General features: G+C 38.8%; 2 protein-coding genes and 1 long non-coding RNA gene across 9 annotated transcripts in view; 2 read left to right on the top strand and 1 right to left on the bottom strand.

The window, feature by feature from the left end:
• Positions 1-13,603, top strand: part of LOC122560172 (DNA (cytosine-5)-methyltransferase 3B) — a 290,151-nt gene extending 276,548 nt beyond the window's left edge. For 3 of the 4 annotated variants that reach the window (XM_087994836.1, XM_043710531.2, XM_043710530.2), the window contains one exon: positions 9,344-13,603. In XM_087994836.1, coding sequence (XP_087850962.1) covers positions 9,344-9,485 — 142 coding nt within the window. In that variant the 3' untranslated portion in view covers positions 9,486-13,603. The remainder of the gene's footprint in view (positions 1-9,343) is intronic. The other variant, XR_015759555.1, reaches the window with a different exon arrangement.
• Positions 9,251-19,361, bottom strand: LOC122560175 (uncharacterized). Of its 3 annotated transcripts, none has more exons than XR_015759557.1 (5): positions 19,297-19,361; positions 16,678-16,880; positions 15,529-15,649; positions 11,760-11,846; positions 9,251-9,475 (listed from the first exon to the last, which is right to left on the bottom strand). It is a non-coding gene; the product is annotated as an uncharacterized LOC122560175 (long non-coding RNA). The 3 variants fall into 3 exon arrangements; XR_015759558.1 differs by lacking the exon at positions 19,297-19,361 and adding an exon at positions 18,729-19,288 and having other exon boundaries at positions 15,525-15,649; XR_015759556.1 differs by lacking the exon at positions 19,297-19,361 and adding an exon at positions 18,729-19,288.
• Positions 19,362-19,420: 59 nt separating this feature from the next.
• LOC122560173 (microtubule-associated protein RP/EB family member 1-like) overlaps positions 19,421-21,143 on the top strand; it is a 79,546-nt gene continuing 77,823 nt past the window's right edge. The window contains exon 1 of one of the 2 annotated variants that reach the window (XM_043710547.2): positions 19,421-19,554. The gene's annotated coding sequence lies outside the window, so the exon portion shown is untranslated. The remainder of the gene's footprint in view (positions 19,555-21,143) is intronic. The other variant, XM_087994839.1, reaches the window with a different exon arrangement.

Raw genomic sequence — 21,143 nt, 5'->3', positions numbered from 1 at the left:
ATCTATCACCCCTCAATTTAAAGCTATGCCCCCTCGTGCTAGCCGTCACCATACTTGGAACAGGGCTCTCCCTGTCCACCCTATCTAACCCTCTGATTACCTTATATTCTCTATTAAGTCACCTTTCAACCTTCTTCTCTCGAACGAAAACAGCCTCCAGTCCCTCAGCCTTTCCTCGTAAGACCTTCCCTCCATATCAGGCAACATCCTAGTAAATCTCCTCTGTATCCTTTCCAAAGCTTCCACATCCTTCTTATAATGCAGTGACCAGAACTGTACACAATACTCCAAATGCAGCTGCACCAGAGTTTTGTACAGCTGTAGCATAACCTCATGGTTCCAGAACTCGATCTCTCTATTAATAAAAGCTAAAACACTGTGTATGCCTTCTTAACAACCCTGTCAACCTGGGTGGAAACTTTCAAGGATCTGTGTACATGGACACCGAGATCTCTCTGCTCATCTAAACTACCAAGAATCTTACCATTAGCCGAGTACTTTGCATTCTGGTTACTTCGACCAAAGTGAATCACCTCATACTTGTCCGCATTAAACTCCATTTGCCACCTCTCAGCCCAGCTCTGCAGCTTATCTATGTCTCTCTGTAACCTACAACATCCTTCGTCACTATCCACAACTCCACTGACCTTAGTGTCGTCTGCAAATTTACTAACCCACCCTTCTACGCCCTCATCCAGGTAGTTTATAAAAATGACGAACAGCAGTGGACCCAACACTGACCCTTGCGGTATACCACTAGTAACTGGACTCCAGGATGAACATTTCCCATCAACCACCACTCTCTGTCTTCTTTCAGCAAGCCAATTACTGAGCCAAACTGCTATATCTCGCACAGTCCCATTCCTCCGCATTTTGTACAATAGTCAACTGAGGGGAACCTTATCGAACGCCTTGCTGAAATCCATATACACCACATCAACCGGTTTGCTCTCATCTACCTGTTTGGTCACCTTCTCAAAGAACTCAATAAGGTTTGTGAGGCACGACCTACCCTTCACAAAACTGACTATCCCTAATCAAATTATTCTTCTCTAGATGATTATAAATCCTATCTCTTCTAACCTTTTACAACACTTTACCAACAACTGAAGTAAGGCTCACTGGTCTATAATTACCAGGGTTGTCTCTACTCCCCTTCTTGAACAGGGGAACCACATTTGCTATCCTCCAGTCTTCTGGCACTATTCCTGTAGACAATGACGATTTAAAGATCAATGCCAAAGGCTTGGCAATCTCCTCCCTGGCTTCCCAGAGGATCCTAAGATAAATCCCATCTGGCCCAGGGGACTTATCTATTTTCACACTCTGCAGGATTTCTAATACCTCTTCCTTGTGAACCTCAATCCCACCTAGTCTAGTAGCCTGTATCTCAGTATTCTCCTCGACAACATTGTCGTTTTCTAGAGTGAATACTGTCGAAAAATATTCATTTAGTGCTTCCCCTATCTCCTCTGACTACACACACAACTTCCCACTACTATCCTTGATTGGCCCTAATTTACTCTCGTCATTCTTTTATTCCTTAAATACCTATAGAAAGTCTTAGGGTTTACCCTGATCCTATCTGCCAACAACTTCTCATGTCTCCTCCTGGCTCTTCTGAGCTCTCTCTTTAGGTCATTTTACTTTCTACTTTACTTTGTATGTTGATATAAGCATGGGGTTATTGATACAAATTTGGTATTTCATAGCTGATTTCACAAACTTCCATTTGCACAGTGAGATGCCTGTCAATTCACAATGGCAGCTCCCTCCTTAAGTGGTTCTAAGTCATTTGAAGTGGAACAATGAGGTTCAATAAAAATTAATGGAAGTTAAAAGTAGTTTGATTTTTATCAATGAGATGGTTCTTTCATTAGTGAATTTTATTTTATCTCAGCATAGGTCCTGAGGTTTACCAATACTGAATATTGGGTGAAGGGTACAGAGTGAATCCTGATGTAGGGCTTATGCCCGAAACATCGATTCTCCATTCCTGATAAAGGGTTTTTGCCCAAAACGTCGATACCCCTGCTTCTCGGATGCTGCCTGACCTGCTGTGCTTTTCCAGCACCACACTCTTGTCTCTGATCTCCAGCATGTGCTATACTCACTTTCTCCTAAATACTGGGTGAGTTAGCATACCGGACTAAGAACGAAGGGTAGTGGGATTGGTTTTGCATAAACTGGCATGCACTTAGCATAGGAAGGCATTACATGACATGAAGGTTATAAGTTGCCATGGTAAAGGGACAGATGCTAGCATATGGGAATATATGAGGGGTCATGGATGGGTCCAGGGACATAGGTTGGCATGGAGGGTATCAAAGGCCACGGGAGGCAGATGGGGACATGAGATGGTGAGTTGGTGTGGGAGTATGTGAGGGTGAATGGATGTATAGGGTGAGGAGGGCTTGTGGGCCATTTTGCTTTATTGTTTTTTAAAAAAAAGACTTCAATAGTGCTAGAATGCTCAGGTAGGCCTTTCACCCAGCCCACCATTGCACATGGCCTCCCTTCTAGGGTTGAATACATGAACTTTGGATCAGTGGATTGTTGATATAGCCAGGGTTAAGCTTCACACATGCCTTGTTTTACTGAATGATGCTGTCCAAACACCTATGCATTTGGAGTAAACTTGTTGGATAAGAGTAGGATGTGGAAGGGTTAATTAGACTCTTTTGTACCTATTTTAGATATGGATCCTGAATGCCTCTTCCAGCATCTCAATATTTGCCAAGTAATGTACTTTTAGATGAAAATATGCTATACTGAAAGTTTTTGATATTTTGGTGCATTTGTAAAATGATCCTGCATCATTATATTTCAAGACCCACCTTCCACTAGGAAGGGCAATAAATGAATCGATCTTATCAAATATCTGGTTGATTAATTATATGTAAATATAAGCATATCAAAAAGTTTTGTATTCAGTGAATGGCCACTAAAAACAAATTAATAGCAATAGGAAACTGAGTGATAAATTTGTGTAATTTTTTGATACCTATCATTCCTGGACTGACAACATATATTTCTCTTAGAATCAATGGCATTGCATTATACAATTGGTCAGTATTTATGTTTACACTCCACAGGAGTCTTGTTGAACTGTAATAATCTTTTTTCTATCCTTTGTCAAAGTTCTTTATTGTTTTAACAGCCATGTATGCATCAGGCCTCCCTGTCAGTGCTATTTTCAAACATGTGGCAAATATGATTTATGTCAAGAAATGTCTTCAAGTTCTTTTATATGATCTGTAAATGCTATCTTATATTTAACCTTTTTCTGGATTTGCTAAGAAATGGAAACAGCTTCTACACATTAAACCACTACAGTTGTAAAGGTCTCTGTAACAAGCCTGCTTTTTTTTCTTTTGTGAAAAGAGCTGTAGTCTGCTCAGTCTTGCCTGTTAGATGCATTCTTCCAACTAGTGCCTTAATTGGAAATCTCTTCTGTATTTTTCGAGTGATCCAGTTGAGTTTAGGAAAGAGGTACAATATACAGTTAAGAAGACAAAAAAGAAATGCAAAATTAAACTATAACACAATGCATGATAAAATAAAACATACCATAGATGCCCAGAAACAAAAGAAGAACTAAGAGAGGGATGAGGCAAGGATGAACAAGAAAAACCTCAAAGGACATATTACCAAGAAAGAAATGAAGTGGAAAACTTGCATTTATATACTACATTTCATGAGCTAAGGACATCCCAAAATGCTTTATCTCTAGTGAAGTACTTTTAAAGGATAGTCTAGTGAAGTACTTTTAAAGGATAGTCAGTGTTGTGCTAAAAAGACTTTGATTGATAAATAATTATTTTCCAGGGCACCAGAGATAACTCTGCTGCTCCTCTTCAATAAAAAGTACAGAGCCTCAGTTTAACAACTTATTTTACAGGAAGCTGATAGTACCGTGAGTGTTGCACTAACACTAGAATGCTAGCCTAGATATTTGTGTGCAGGGCTCTGGAGTGGAACTTGAATTACAACCTTCTAATTCAAGATAAGAGGTTCACCCATTGAGTCTTCACTGAAACTCAGTGATGTGAATACTGAATAGTAGGGGGTGATCAAGTCACAAATAATTTTAGGAAGTTTTTTCAGCTTGATCTTTAATTTTTATTTCACAGATAAAGTAAGTTATTATCAGAAATCTCCAAAAAATTAAACTCAAAAATAAAATGAATTTTCTTACATAGATATGCGTATACAATGTACTAGAATACCGATAAAAGTTTTCTCTTCAGTTTTGTGAGCCTTCCGACTAACTTTTAAGTGCTTTATGAGAGATCCAACTGCTGGGATGCCATTGTTAGTTTTGCCCCCTTAAATAATTTTGTTCCTCCCAATTGGCAGCTATCCATGCCAGTTATAAATCCCCTTGATTTTCCCTGAATTTTCTAAAGTTACAACAGCACATCTAGTTTTGCTTTAAAGGAACCCACATCAACTCAGCTATTCTAAAGTCTGACCTAAATCAGCTGCAATTCTTCACTCTCTGATCTGCCTGTCTCCTATTCAGAGTTGCTTGTCGTCAAATTCTGAAAGATTCATTGTCTGCTTTGATCCACCTGAAGTTATTTCTGACCTGTTTAACAGCATTTTTGTCTGCCATGAAGGTACTCACTTTCAATTTGCCCAGACCCGTAACCAACTCCTCCTCTTATGTCTCATCCACTTCCCTCAATGAAAATCCAACAACTTCATCCAGTGTTCTCATCATCTGATGCTCTTTTTAATTAGGTATTTTTATTGTCAACTATACCATCACAAATACTTTTGCCAAGTGCAGTACAAAATCTGAAAATAGGTGATGAGAAAAGGTAAAGAAGATGCAGGCAAGAATGGTTTACAGCTGATTGTGGGCAGGTTGAAACAGGCTACAAATAGCTCTATGGAATGTGGACATGATTGCTAAATGTTAATCCATTCAGCTGAGTAGTTTACTTGCTAAATTCAAATGCTTCAATCCAAATCTCTGTTAACCGATCTGCTTGCTCATGCTACAAGGCCTTGCTTTCCCAAGTCCCTTTCAGCGCCCATGTGATCATTTAGCCCATGTGATTCCTAGCCCTCCTGTTCCATTCAAGGTGCCTTGCAGTTTACCTGCCTGACTATCTATTCGTTCATCTACATTCCCTGAATTTATCCCTCATTGCTTTTATGAATTCGTTCATGAGAGTACTATATGCAAGTGATTGCATAGCCTATTTAAAACATAATACAATTGTAAAACCTTTTGCTCGGTTTTTGAATCTCTAATAAATCCTGCTGAACCATTATTTGACAAACATTAAAAAAACTTAAATGTTTGAGTGATTTTAAAAATATTTGTTCATTGTATGTGGGTATTTCTGGCTAGGCCAGCACCTATTACACATCCCTAATTTCTGTTGTGGAGGCCATAGTAAGCTGCAAATGTGGAGGTATACCCACAGTGCTGTTAGGAAACAAGTTCCAGGATTTGAACCAGTGACGGTGAAAGAACAGCAATATAGGATAGTGTCTGTCTTGGAGGGGATCATTCTTTCATATGGTGGAAGTTGTGAGTTTGGAAGGTGCTATTCAGGGCTTTTGGTGAATTGTTGCAACATCCATTTTGAAGAAGGTATGCACTGCTGCATACCTTCCATTAAAGATAAAGTCACCAAAGTTCCAGAGAACAGGAGGGCAGATCTATCATTGGAGAGAGAGAGAGAGACACACACACAGACACAACAGGTGGTGAGTTTAACCTGTAGTTTACTAATGCCAAGGCGAGGGGAGGTTGAGAAGGTGAGACCTTTTATGGTGACCTCAGCCAATATAGAATTTGAACCTGCACTGTTGGCATTACTGTGAATGACAAACCAGCAGTCCACCCAATTAAGTTAGCTGATCCCCAGTTCAGCCACTTTGCATAGGTGGTGAAGGGAATGAATGTTAAAGGCGTTTCCAGTCAAGCAGACTGCTGTGTTCTGGATGATGTGGAGCTTGTTCGGTTTTGTTGGAGCTGCACCCATCCAAACATATGTCAAAATTTCCACCACACTTCTGATTTGTGCCTTGTTAATGGTGGCCAGACTCTGGGGAGTTATATCAACATCTAAAGTCATGTTCCAACCTTTAAAGAATGGTCCCATTGTGATCAAACTACTGCACTCTATATCAGCCATCTTTAATTGAAGAGGAGTTGGATTGAATTCCGAATATTCGCTCTTTTTCTCTCTCCATAGATATTGTCAAATATGTTGAGATTCTCCAGTCCTTTGTTCTTAGATTGGCTAAAGTTGCTTTCTTTAGAACAGAGCAGGTCAAGAGATTTAATGGAAGTGTATAAAATATTGAGACCTAGGCAGTTTTATTACTGAATTGTAATATCTAATGTGCATATTGTGTAATTATTGAAAGTGTTTCTATTTATATAGAATTGTTCAACTGAGCATGGAATAACCAGTGCGTCTTTTTTGATTATGATTGGATTACAAAAGTTTTAGAAAAAGACCAGTTGTTTTGTTATCAAATCTCAATTTTGAATCTATTTCACCATTATTTCATTATCAACCAATATCTAGTTTATGCAGAGCTTTGAAATGTAAATGAGCAAAAACTCAACTGTGTGTAATCATCTGGAAATTAAACCTTAATTGTCCAAAACCAAATGATTGTTCATAGTTGTTGTTAGTGGAATGTTACCAAGCGTTGAGGCATTCCTCCCCCACTAGCATTTTAACACAACTGCTTGAAGCTGAAAAATAAATAGGCCTAGTACAAGTTATACAACGTGTCTAAACTCCTCCCAAAAACAAATTAACAAAATGGTCAAATTAAATGATAGTTTTTAAGTTATCTCCTCTGACTGTGATTCCCAAGATGAAGGGTTCAATTTTGCCTTTTAATACAGGTATACAAATGATTACAAGATCAGCGCAAACATTCGAGTTGTTTGTATGTAGCACATGAAAATCTATTCTAGTAATTTAAGTGCAGGCATTCCCTATACATGATAGTGGATAGAATCAGTCTTTACAGGGAGCACATTGTCGGAGTTGACATAATTTCCACAGTAATAGGAAGATTGAGCCAGTTGACAACTGTAAGAGCTTCAACTTGGCAGTGCTTGTGGAGACATTTTTCAAGTTATTAGGAGAGAAGCTGTTAGATCAGGACTTCCCAAGTGGGGTCAGGATCCCAAGTGGAGTTGCAAGTTGAAATTTTGGGGTCTGATGGAGCTCCAACCAATTTCTAACTGAGCTCCTTTTCTAACATGTTACCTCTCTCACAGCCTTGCTACCCTACTCTTAAAGCTATCACTGATGGGTTATGACTATTTTCAAGCCTCTATGTGGGATCACAGTGAGGAAAAGTTTGGGAAGCATTTTATTCCGTCCTTGAAGAAGAAACCTCACTGGGTAGATGATACAGAACACATATTGTTGTCATTACACCAGTGGCACAATTTTTGAAGCTGGTAGACCCCTAACCTGCTGCTTTGCCAGTTGAAAATGCCAGTGTGCAGCCATCCAATGCAAGTCCAAGCCACCAATGGGAGACCATCAGAGACTGACCGAAGCGCTTCCTCTTTTTCAGCGCTTCCAATTTTACTGTCACATCAATCTCCAAACATGGCATCACAGGCCCTAGAAATGTGGGCCTATAGTTCGGAAAAGTAAATAAGAGATGGGTGGAAATACACAGCTTATTATTGTTAATCTCTGCATCTACACTAACTCTTTAACATTGGGGCAAAAATGAAACTGTTGGTTTTCTGTTTTGTTTCTAAAAAACAAACAGCAATCTCATAAGACTCATTTTTCAAGCTATAGTAGCAAATTTGTTGCTGAGTAGTTTTAATTTACTTCAAAGTGATCTGTAAATGTGATAATAATAACCAGTTTATTTGCTTAAGCATCAAAATCTAATAATTTGTAAATAAACAGTGAAAACTAAAAGTTATTTTAGAAGGCAGTTGTGTCAACCACACTGCCAGACCAAGTTAAAGGTATGAGTGAACGAAATTAGTATTTGGAACAATCAATGACACCATTAGTAATGAATAGCCTCAATTCCAGATTTTAATTATTGCATTTAAATTCCACCAGCTGCTATGGTGGAATTTGAACCCATGTACCTCGAGTATTCATGTCTAGAATACTAATCCAGCGGCACTACCACTCTGCCACTGTCTCCCCGAAAAAAGTTTATAGATTGGGATCAATCTGAAATTTGACCTCAAACCTCAATTTCCTCTGGGCAAATGGCTGAAATCTATTATTGTAGCTTTGGTATTTTTTCCCTAAACTTCTGTCTGATTCTATAAAATGCTTATTAAAACCTACTACTTTGCCCAACAGCTTTACGAATCTCTGTGCCAAATTTTATGAAAGCTCACACCTTCCTGTTGATCCCATAACATACCAGGTATGTAGGCTGGCACCAAAATCAGATTGCAGTAGTACAAAAAGGCAGCTTACCACCAGCTTCTCAGGGCAATCAGGGACAAGCAATAAATGCTAGCTTAGTCAGCAATACCCACACTCCACAAGCAAATGAAAGACCACCTGGCATATTTAAATACCAAACCTGGTGGCCCAATAAATAAGCTTCCCATGCTACAATAGGGTTGACATGAGCAGGAGTTCAGGAACTATTTATAATAGTCTGCATGAGGAAAGGCAAAGAAAAAGGCTGCACACAAATCAGGAGTGCTGTCTGTACATGGGTCAACTCACCCTGCTTCTTTCTCCACATCCTGTTGACAGAATCCAGCCCACCACCCAGCTCCCTATCTGCCCTAATATATTAGAACTTACCTTTCCCTGTCAACTATGATGAACTTCGGGTTCCTTCCTGTGGTCCTAACAGTAGCCTTTACCAAGTGCTGGTTTGCTGGAAAAGGATGAGGCTGTAACCCAATTGGATCAACAAGTGAGAACCATGGTCAGGATTTCCAACTACTTTTAAACAATTGACCCAGCAGCAAGGTATGGCTCCAGGGCAGGTGTTTTTGGTATGAGTGAACTTCTGTGGGGTTGAACAATAAGCCCACATGTCCCATAAAATGCAGCCTTCAATGTCAAAACAAAATCCATTGCTATGTTGATAATCCACCTGTTGTATCTTGAGTTGTTTTTCTTCCTTGAAAATATAAATTTATTTAAATGCAAAATGTTGTTGCTGGGTGTGAAATATTCAGGCTAATTAAGTAGAATTGACATGATTGGGTAAATAACACCTGGTCTATTGACACAGCAGTTTTGAGAAGATAATCTTTCTAATTCCACATTTATTTCAGTAAAACAAGTATTTTTTCCATGTTTTCAACAGAAACTTTTAATGCTGTTTGACTCTTGACTTGCAGGATCTTTGGCTTCCCAGTACATTACACAGATGTGTCCAACATGGGACGAGGAGCCCGACAAAAACTTCTTGGAAGGTCATGGAGTGTGCCTGTCATTCGCCACCTATTTGCACCACTGAAGGATTACTTTGCCTGTGAATGATACAGTATGATGCCTTTCAGGAATATAATGGTGCTTTTACAAAGAATGATCAGTCGTAAAACAAATTCAGACTAGTTTTAACATATTAGTATACTGTGATACAAGAAATTTGAAAGGCATTATTGTGAAGGTTGCATGCTGTACATTTATGATACTGTGGCCATTATTCACAGTCACAACTCAGGACAGAGTAGGTACCAAACGCACCTACCATAGTTGTTTTAGCTTTTGTAATCTCATCTTTTATACAAAGAAAAGACAATTGTTACTTTTAGCTGTGGAGTTTTCTAGTGTACTTTGTAGTGACTTATTTTATGGGATTTTAAGGGCTTTGAAGTCTTAATGGTGCTATTGTCTACCTTTTAGATTTTCAACTTACAACCTAAAATAGTATTTTATTGTTATATAATACATACCTGTAGCTGAATTTTGGTAGGTGAATAGTAAAACATGAAACGATTGTCATAAAAATAACATGGTGTAGTTAAAAACCATTGTTCAAAAATGTTGAAGTTGATGTTCTGTTTAAGCAGTATTTTAGTATATAGTTACTTACATTTCTGACAAGTGTATTTTCTTTCTGTAACCTGTTTATGTATGTAGTCAGTGAATAATCATGATATAATGTTTAATTTTTTAAATGTTTTGTACTTTAGCAAGGGCTACAAATGTATAAATGAGCAAAAAAAAAATAAAGATGGAAAACTGTATAAGTTTAAATCAAAGCAGTTGAAACATGGAGGATGTCCAAAGCTATGGTGAAACGTCTTATCACAAGTATTCAGTCAAACTTATAGTCTGAGAGTCAGTTCATATGTCTTGTTGGTGATGTGGTTTTTTTTTTCCTGCTCCATATGTATCTTTAAAAATGTTTGGAGCTAAAAATGGACTGTGATCATACAAAGATTGTACTAACGTCATACTTAAGGTATTTTTTTAAATTCAATGAGAGCAAGTAAAATACAATGTTACATTTTATGTTTTAAACTCAATACCTTATCTATTTTTTTTGCTGTGCATGCACAGAATTATTTATGGGACTCGCTTTCTTGCCTCAGACAAAACTGTTATTGAGATATCTGATAAGATTTTTAGCCTCCAGTTTCTTTCTTCCTCTTGTTGAGAAGCATCACAGCTTTGCTCCAAACTTCCTATCAACAATATACCAAAGTAAATAACTCACAATGTGAGGTATCATAGCTGGTTATGTGAATCTTATCATTCTAATCCAGTACAATCACACATTATTAAATTGCAAAGACAAGCCGATTTAGTATTTTCTTAAGCAATATCACATTGGTCTTTTACTGACTTCAACTAGGACATTTGTTCTAGATTTTTTTTTCCTTTCTTTTTGTGAAATTTTGTGCTTCACAGTGAGATGAGAGTGTGTTGGAAATGGGATCATTTTCCAATTTAGGAACCCAGGACCAATTTGGAGTATTTCCAAGTTAGTTACAGATTTAAGGGTTTTTTTTTTAAGTATAAGAAGATCATTTCCCAGGAAAATGTACCTTTTACTTTTTTTCCAACAATCAGTATTAATCCCAACATTAAAAGCACACTTCTGCTATCACCTGTGTAAAATTGTCACTTCTCAATCTCTATTTGTAAGGTTTCAAAATCTAATACCAATTCAATACCTAAGCTTGGGAGACTTTGCACTGTGGATTCTAATATCATCACCAAATGCTTTATTCATAGATTTTGAAAGAAAAATCAACAGCTAAATTTTGTATAATAATCTTGACTGGGATTAAACTTTGGATGTAAAATGGTCAAAATTAACATTAGCTAAGTCAGTAGCACAGACATTTAACATGTAATTTAAACCAAGTTATAATTCAGTTCCATTACATTTCACAGTTCACTTTTACAAACATTTAACAATTGCTATAACATTTAGTAAATGAAAATCTCTCCTATTAAATGATAATCTGCATTTAATAGAAATAATTATTTTGTGCACATTCTCCCTCCTAAATTTATAACAATTTATGAGAAAAATAACTGACTTCACTAAAGAATTACTATAAAAAGTATGTTATGTTTGCATTACATTTGCAAAAATAGGTGCTGAAAAGAACTCTATAGATCCCTGAAAATTTCACTGAATTTATCCTGGGAGAAACTTAGCCATGCAGACTTACAGGTCTGCACTATTACAAATTACATCCTTCGTATTGAATTAGTTTTCCTGACTGCAATATAGTGACTTGTGCATGTGTGTGCTGGTTGAATGAGCGCAGGATCAGGCTCAACTATGATCCTCACCTCTATGCATGGCAACTTTAGCCTGCCAGTATTCATTGCTGAGCCTCACTTTGACAAGGTACTATGGAATCATACCTCAGAAAGGAACTATTAATAAATATAAGACAGGGAGACAATTAGCAAGGAAAAAATTAACCATTTAGAACAATCACAAAATTATTGTTTTTCTGGAATATGATTACATTAGTTAGTAAAAGGTACATACAGACATTTCTGTCTTGAACAGCATCTATTGAGGTTTTCCTTCCTCCCATTAACAAACCTTTGCAGCAACCAAAACAAAATGGAGCTAACAACAGCTAATTTATGGTGACACTCACAGGCAAAGATAACTACAAATCAGATCATTGTTTAGCTTGAACTGTATTCAAATAACAGTATTGAGTTAGTTTATAGTTGCTGAAATGTTACAGTTAAGCCCAAGATTCCAGGATTAACTAGAAGAAAGTCAGCCAAAGTTCCTGTTATTGACATGTTTTGGAAATATACATACATAATGAGTAAGAACAGGATTTGGATTAGCTGTGAAGGAAAATAGTTCTCTGGCCATTTAGGTTAACTTTAAACAGCAATATCCTAACTCAATGAGGATAATATGCTTATTTAAATTAATGGACTTCTTTTTAGTGGAATTCATTTCAAATTGAATATTTTATATTTTTTAAAATTGCATTTTTGGTAAGGATCATTACTTGTCCTTTTAAATTCCACTTAAAAAATATTAATAATAATGTTCAAGGAATTGCTGAGGTGGTGGTATTCAATCTTCTCTGTTAATTTCGTGGTAATTTTGACTACCCTGTTCCACTGAGTTAAAGGCCATGAATGGTATTTATAATCTGCAAATTACATCTTAAAATTATATCTAAAATTCACAGAAAACATCTCATATTAATAGAATGCTAAATGAAACTTGCACTAATGGCCTGTAAGACAAGCAATGTTTATTTTCTAACAGCATTAACTGGACATTTTATCATTCTCTCAGCAAGGTCTTTACCTCATTCAGAAGACCAAATTTCAAGTCTTTATTGGAATCAATAACATCAATCATAAAGTTAACCATCAGGTTGGGCAAAATTAAACACAAAGCATTAGCTGTGAAGAACCATCACTCACTTACTGATCAATTCTGAATACTATTTTGAGTTCTCTCTTTATGGAATCCAGAAGCACTATTGCATTGCAACAAACACTTGAACACTTGCATTTCATTTTTAAGTGATTCTAATTAGCATATACAAAAATAATTTTTAAATGGTAAAACATGACAGTTCAAGTGAAAAATATGTAGAGAAAGTGTGACTGTATATTTTAAATCAGTCCACCATATTTTTCATTAATATTTTAAAAAACTAAGATTCCCTTTTTTGGCAACTCCTATGCGGACATTAACATGTGCATTTTAAGCCGTGAACTACACAAAAATATCAGTGGAACTAATTTTACTGTACTTGAACTCATCTCTCCATACTTGGTTGATTTAAAGTCAACACTGTTTACAACATATAAAGTATATATGGTGCAGCTACTGTACATGGAATCATTTCTGTTTCATGGTTTGTTTCAAAGTAAGCTTTCCTATAAAAAACATTAGTGATGACTCACATGACAACACTTCAAAATTGTGATTACTTTATGTAAAAATCTTAATGGTTTTTGTTTTAAACATATACAAAGTGTTTCCATTGTGAAAATGTGACAGTATAAAAATTTTGTTTTGGCATGCATACCTATCACTTTAATATATGGTAAAGAGGATTTAACTGTATCCCCTGTATGTGAGGTTGAGGTACAAATTGTAGCACTGCTTGTTTGTTTACAATAAATAATTTTCCTCCCTTTGTTATGTCTGCTTTTAATAAGTTGTTTGAGATGGTTAAGATTTGAAAAGGCCAACTGATGCCTAAATATACTCTATGACTTATTCTTAGGATGATCGGCTTATTTAATGAAGAAAGGTAGATTGATTGTTCATTATATTAATATCATTAAAGTTTAGAAAACTGAGGGAGCTCTTTTGGCACAGTGGTAGTGATCCTACCGTTAAACCAGGAGGTCCAGGTTCAAGTCTCACCTGCCCCAGAGTCGTGTTGTAACATATCCGAACAGGTTGAATAGAAAATACTGTAGAAAAATGAGACGTGATCTAATTGAAATATAAGATCTTTAGGGGTCTGGTTAGAAGTTTGGAAAGATATTTCCTCTTGGGAGGGATTTAGAATAAAATGTCTGTCTTTCAAGACATGATTTTTTTTCAGATACAATATCGTCCATGAACTTTTGTTCAGTAATATTAATTTCAGGAATTAAATTAGATAATCCCAAAAGCTATGTTTTCAATACAGACAGCATGCCAACTTCACTGTGGGTGGGCAAAAATCGGGGATCTCCCTCCCAAACAGCTTTGTGTGTCTACTTACACCAAAAGAACTGCAGCCATTGAAGAAGTCAATTCAATACGACCTTCTCAAGGGCAACTAAGGATGAGCAATTGCTAATGTCCCATGAATTGAAACAGAAAAACTCCTCTTCCCAACCCTCATTCACTTAGTACTCCCTTTTCCCAACCATCATTCAATCACTCAGTCAGCCAACTCTTCTTCCCAACTCTCTCTCTCACTCAGTATCTCCATTTCTTTTCCACCCTCTTTTGTCTCGTTGGTGTCTGGTGAATCAAGTGTTGCTATTCAGGGATAAGGAACCTGTACATCAGACGGACAGGAAGAGAAAAACAGTAAAGTTTGAAGCCATCACTCAGCATCCTGGTTCAGCTGTAATCTTCCACTTTATCCCCTCGTCAGTCAAGAGTAACTACTGGCACACTAGTACAGAAGCAACCTGCACTGCTAAAAACAGATTCTAATGTCAAAGGACATTTTGGGCTCACCATCTAACCCTTGCTGTTTGGGTGTATCAATCCAAAGGGTTCAGGGCTGTCTCATTAGAATTTTCAGACTGGGCAGTGTCTCTCCACAGACATCATTGCTGCTTCAAAGGAGGGGGACATTTGCTCCAGCAAATGAATTTCTGCAACCCCAGTAGGGGTTCTGACTTATAGTTTTGGAATCTCTGGATAATAAGTTGCTCTTTAAGTGCTCTTGATGCAAGGTTAAATGATTAAATTGGAATATCTCTCTGGACATTGATATAATATTAAAGAGTTAAACTGCACTGAGTGAACATTCTGGAAGTAGGTGGGGACGACATTCATGCAAGAATGCGAATCACCCACAACCCAATTAGACCATCATTTGCTACTACTCTCCTACTATTATCAAATTAAACTATCACTCAATGTCTTCCATTCAGAAATGCTTTTGAGCCATTGCCCAAAGCTCCGACACCTTACACCTGCACTGTCTTGGAGAATCACTGAGTCAGGAAATCATCTGCATAACAATTTCCCATGATTAGGACATTGGCATTTGCATTATCTCAGAGGATGATCCCATCCTACCACTGTACCTGGGGTAACGTGTCTGAATAACTGGGGGTTGTCTTAAGTGGCATGTGATTATGGGGGAAGAGGTCAGTATCTGTAAGCATGGCCAACTGACCTGTACAAAGGGGATGTGTTTTCTTTGTTCATTGCCTCACTTTGACTCAACTTTGCATGACTGCGAAGAGGGTCAAAGGGTGTTACCTTGCTTGTACAAGATTTAATAAACTTCAACTGTTTGCAGAAGTTGGTATGTGCAATTTGCACCTTGTTTGCGAAAACTCTGGAAAAGAACCTAACATTGATTAGATTACTTTACTTACTTACAGTGTGGAAACAGGCCCTTCGGCTTGAGATGTAGCTTTCATTCTGGCAACCTTCAGTATTTGTTCCTGCCACCTGCTTAGGTGACACGAGGATAACCCTCATGCAGCCACCTGACACATAACTTAGATTGAAGCGAAAGAGATGACAAAAATCAGTGCAGTTTAAATGTACCATGACTAATGTCAAGAAAAAAGGCACAAACACGTGATATATCAACTAAACAGTCAAGGAATGGAATTCATTTATTTTCAAATAATCTATAATTCATGCAGAGCCTTTCTTTTTCATTCATGGGATGTGGTCATCCCTGATTGGGCTAGCATATATTGCCTTGTAGATAGGCCCACAATGCTTTTAAGAAGGGAGTTTCAGGATTTTGACACAGAGGAATGGTTTTATGTCAGAATAGTGAGTGCCTGGGAGGAAACTTGCAGGTGGTGCACAGTTCAGAAAAGATTTACAAGGACATTGCTAGAGTTAGAGAGTTTGAGATAAAGGGAGAGGCTGAATACGCTGGAGCATCAGAGGCTGAGGGGTGACCTTATAGAGGTTTTGTAAAATCATGAGGGGGTGTGGATAGGATAAATAGACAAGGTATTTTCCCAGGGGTGGGGGTGGGTCCAGAACTAGAGGGCATAGGTTTAAGGTGAGAGGAGGAAGATTTAAAAGGGACCTAAGGGGCAACTTTTCCATGCAGAGTGTGTTTGAAATGAGCTGCCAGAGGAAGTAGTGGAGGCTGGTACAATTACATTTAAATGGCATTTGGAGGAGTATATTAATAAGAAGGGTTCAGAGGGATAAGGGCCAAGTGCTGGCAAATGGGACTAGATTAATTTAGGATATCTGGTTGGCATAGATGAGTTGGACCAAAGGGTCTGTTTCCGTGCTGTACATGTCTATGACTTACTACAGGTCTCATAATCTTTAACCTGTTCTTGTTGCCACAGTATTTATATTTCTCCAGTTTCCTCATTTGCCCTCCCCCCACCTTGTCTCAGTCCCAACCCTCGAACTCAACACCACATTCCTAACCTGCAATCTTCTTCCTGACCTCTCCACCCCCACCCCACTCCGGCCTATCACCCTCACCTTAACCTCCTTCCATCCATCGCATTTCCAACGCCCTTCCCCCAAGTCCCTCCTCCCTACCTTTTATCTTAGCCTGCTTGGCACACTCTCCTCATTCCTGAAGAAGGGCTCATGCCCGAAACGTCGATTCTACTGCTCCTTGGATGCTGCCTGACCTGCTGCGCTTTTCCAGCAACACATTTTCAGCTCTGAACTCCAGCATCTGCAGTCCTCACTTTCTCCTATTTATATGGCTGGTAGTGTTCAGATTCTGGTCAATGAATCTGAAACATCAGTGCAACATAAATGTACCATGACTAATGTCAAGAAAAAAGGCACAAACACATCACACATCAGCTCAACATTCGGAGTAGGAATTAGCAACGGAGATGTCATTGAATATTAAGAGCAATGGTTAATTCTGTCTTTTTGGAAATGTTCATTACCTGACATTTATAGGGTACAAAAATTACCTGCTACAACCCAAACATTGGGACAAGGACTGCTTCAATATCAAAGGAGTTACAAGTGATGCTAACATTTTGCAATCATCAGCAAACATCACAGTTCTGATCTTTTGACTGAGGGAAGGTAGGCATTCAATAATGTCCTGTATAAGTAGAAAGTGTAATTCCAGCAAATCAAATCTTTTGGTTTGTTTAGCTGCATCTGTCTGAAATGTGAAGAGGACACGTGATCTTTCAATGAGATGCTGCACAGTAAATAGATTCTTGTGACTTGACACAGAAATAGTGCTTTACCTGCTGCAAGTCAGTTTTCTTCAAGTTTTGAAACAGTTACAGTATAATGCCAAAATGGCTAACAAATTCATTTTTAACTTTGACTAAGACAAACGATTAACATTTTCTGAGGAGTTATTTAAATATTGTCGATGTAACGTGTTTGCTGGATTTTGGCATCTGAAATTATTGGATAAGGTGAAGAAAACACAAGAACATACCAATTAGAAGCATGATAATGCATTTCAGACCGTCAGTAATGCTTCACCTTTTGGTACGATCATTATTGAACAGTTTGGCATCAATTCCATTTTTCCAGCCATCCCCAATACCCTTTGATTCTTTGTCAAAATTCCAATCACCTTTCATAAGTTTCTCTGACAAGGACAATCAGTCTTTCAATATCTTCCCTCGCCACATTCCCTCAGGATCTATGTTTCAATAAAATCACCTCTAATTCTTATCAACAATGGAAATAAGCCAACCTGTCCAATCTTTCTTCACAGAATAGTCCAGTAATCCCAGGAATCAGTCGCACAAACCTTCTCTGAACTGCTTCTAATGAAATTATGTCCTTTCTTAAATAAGGAGACCAAAAATGTAACAACACTCCAGAAGCAGTCTCAAATGCTCTGTACAAGAGCAGCAAAACATTTCTCTATATTCCATTCTCCCTGCATTAAATATCAACGTTCCATTTGCTTTTTAATCATTTTTGTCCCTGCATCCTAAAACTTTTGTGCTTCATGTACAGGGATAACCAGATTCCTTCAAACCTCAGGGTTCCATACTATCTCACTGTATGAATGCTATAATGTCCATTTTGACAGAAAGAATAGAAAAACAAGTTCAGATTTTCCCACATTATATTCAATGTACCAGACATATGTCACACACTTAATCAATATATAGCTCTTAGCAGATTTAAAGTCTCTTCCTATCTTATTACATCCTCAGAATCCCAACAGTATGGAAACATACCATTCGGTCAAATGAGTCCACATCAACCCTCTGAACAATTTTCCCACCCTCCCTACCCTATAACCCTGCATTTCCCATGGCTGACACATGTAACCTGGACATTATATGGGTAACTTCACATGGCCAATCCACCTAACTTCCACATTTTTTGACAGAGAGCAAAATGGAGCACCCGGTGTAAACCCATGCAGACACCAGGAAAACATGCAAACTTGCTTATGTATCTTTCTATCATTAATAAATTTAGCAACCATGCAGAATAGCTCAGTGGTTAGCACTGCTGCTTCATAGCACCAGAGACCTAGGTTTGATTCCACTATTGGGTGACTGTGTGGATTTTGCACATTCTCCTTTTGTCTGTGTGTGTTTCCTCCAGTTTCCTCCCACAGTCCAAAGATATATGGTACTGACCAGAAACATCAACTTTCCTGTTCCTCCGCTGCTGTCTGACCTGCTGTGCTCTTCCGGCTCCACATTTTAGCGACTTCAACTTTCAGCATCTGTAGTCCTTACCATCTCCAAAGATGGGTAGGTTTGGTGGATTGGGTCCCAGGGATAGGTGAGGGGCGGGGCTAGATCTGGGTGGGATGCTTTTTAGACGGGATGGGATTGACTTGATGGGCTGAATGGCACGTTTCCATAACGTAGGGACCTAGTCTTTTTGTCCAAGTCATTGATATAGATTATAAATAATTGAGGCCTCAGCACTGATTCATTTGGGCCTCCATTTGTAACACCTTGCCACCTGAAAAGCACCACTTACGCCAAATCTACTCATCCAGAACTAGCCCCTTCGACTGGTTACAATTTTTTTTCTTATTTTCAGTTCCGATTCCAGCAGCTGCAGTGATTTGCTCCTACAAATTTACCCAACCGCACCGTGGAGTGTTGAACTCCACAGATTCTCGACCCCTCAGGAAAAGCCGGTGGCGCAGTTAGTATTTCCCCGACTGCTTCTCTTAACATTAACATCCCTCACCTGACAGACGCTACCATGACATGGGAGTGACCGCCGGGGAAACGGACGGTTGACGCCCGACGTCGCTGCGGCTGCGCGTGACGTAGTGGCGAGAGCACGTGATGTCGCGTGCGTCGAGCGGTCAGCCGCTACGCGCTGGACGGGTTTGAATTAGCGGCTTTCACGTTCGCAGGGGAGTCCGAGCGTCGGATCCGGTCGGTGAGAAAAAAGGAAGACAGCGAAGGAGGACGGACAGACAGCGATCTTGAGGCGCGGCCGGTGAGTGAAAAATCCCCCTGCACTCCAGTTATTATTGCCTCGCCGCTTACGAGTTTCCTTGCAAACATTTTGTTTAAAATGTTGGAACGAAGCTGGGTGAGAGCGATCCGCCTACTTTGACGGCCGAGTACATTGGCGATGGACTGAAATGGGGTTCTTTTTTATGGGTTGGGTTTGTCCTGCATCGGCGTATTCGTTAATATTGGCAGTAAATGAAACTGTCGGGCCCTTTCTTTTGTCTTTTAACCTGTTTTTGCACTTCACATAGGAACAGAATTCGCCGGATCATTTTGATAACTCTTGAAAACTAATTTATTTAGTAAATGCGATTTCTCATTCTGAGATTTTATTCACGTTGGAGCTTTTTTTAATTGCTTTAGGTTTTAAGATGGTGCTCATGATATAAGGAGGCTTCAAGTACCTCCCTTCCCCCATACCCAGGTGCTACATTTGTATTTCATTTTAATTGTTTAATTTACTGTGAACGATGCCGAGTCTCAGTTTTATTTGGTACTTTTTTCTCCGCTTCCTTTTTGTTTTGTGTGTGGTTATCTGTCAAGTAGGGCGCTGGTACTTTACAGACGGATGGTTCCGTTTGCTCAATACTGTCCCCGCCGTGCCCTTCCCCGCCCCGCCTGCGCCTCAGGCACCACCCCATTGGCTGGCAGCCACCGTCTTGGCCGGCGGTACGGCGGGCTCTATTGGCTGTCGGGAACGTCAATCCTTGCCTGATCCCTCCCCCCTCGGTCCCCTGTCCGCTCCCGTCTCCACCACCTCGCAGGGGGAAGGAACTCCCAATGTAAGAGAGCAGTCATGATGCACATGGCTAACATGGCGGTGGCCTCAATTTTTTGCTGGGGATGTCTTGATTCTTCATAAACGACAGTTTTTAAATAAAAATATTGTGACTGTTTGTTTTTGTTTTGTTTAACTCCTGCGGAACAAATGGAATAATGTGCTCTCCCCTCATTGTCTACAAGTGGCCTTTCTTGCAACCGGAGGTTGGAGACTTTATTCCAATTTCTGTCCTATTCGAAATACAGATTTGGAAATTCAGCACCAGAAACAAAATGTATTTGTAGTACTGAGAGAAGAGAATTGCATTTACTTTTGTGCCATCAGTTTTGAAGAGCAAACGCTGGTTGTTTTGTACCTATGAGAAACTGCAGGGTGTATGTATTAAATGGTCGAATGGTTTTCTACGGTTTTTTATTTCACGTGTAATAATAGTTGCGACTTTGAATGTATTAATATTGTGAATACCAATACATTTTTACATCATGTAGATATTAAACTGTCTCAATTCTGGAATCCACTTTATAGGAGGAATGCACTAAAGCGGATGCAGAGAGATTTACTAGAATATTGTTTGTGCTGGAGTGTTTTCAGAGCAGAGTTGACAGGGATGTGGGAGTGGTGAAAAATGACATGATTAACATGTATAAAATTGAGTGGCATAGAATTAGTAGACAGGAACTTTTCTCGTCTTGGAAGGATCAATGCTAAGGAGCATAGAGCGGATGTGAGGACAGATATTTTCACCCAAAGGGTAGTGGGAATTTGGAATAATGTTGATGGGGCAGAAACCC

Source organism: Chiloscyllium plagiosum, unplaced genomic scaffold (assembly GCF_037043375.1).
Source record: "Chiloscyllium plagiosum isolate Xiang-an unplaced genomic scaffold, Cpla_swu_hap1 HiC_scaffold_15, whole genome shotgun sequence".
Lineage (NCBI taxonomy): Eukaryota > Metazoa > Chordata > Chondrichthyes > Orectolobiformes > Hemiscylliidae > Chiloscyllium > Chiloscyllium plagiosum.
The sequence above is the reverse complement of the archived record's forward strand: the minus strand, read 5'-3'. Positions and strand labels throughout refer to the sequence as shown.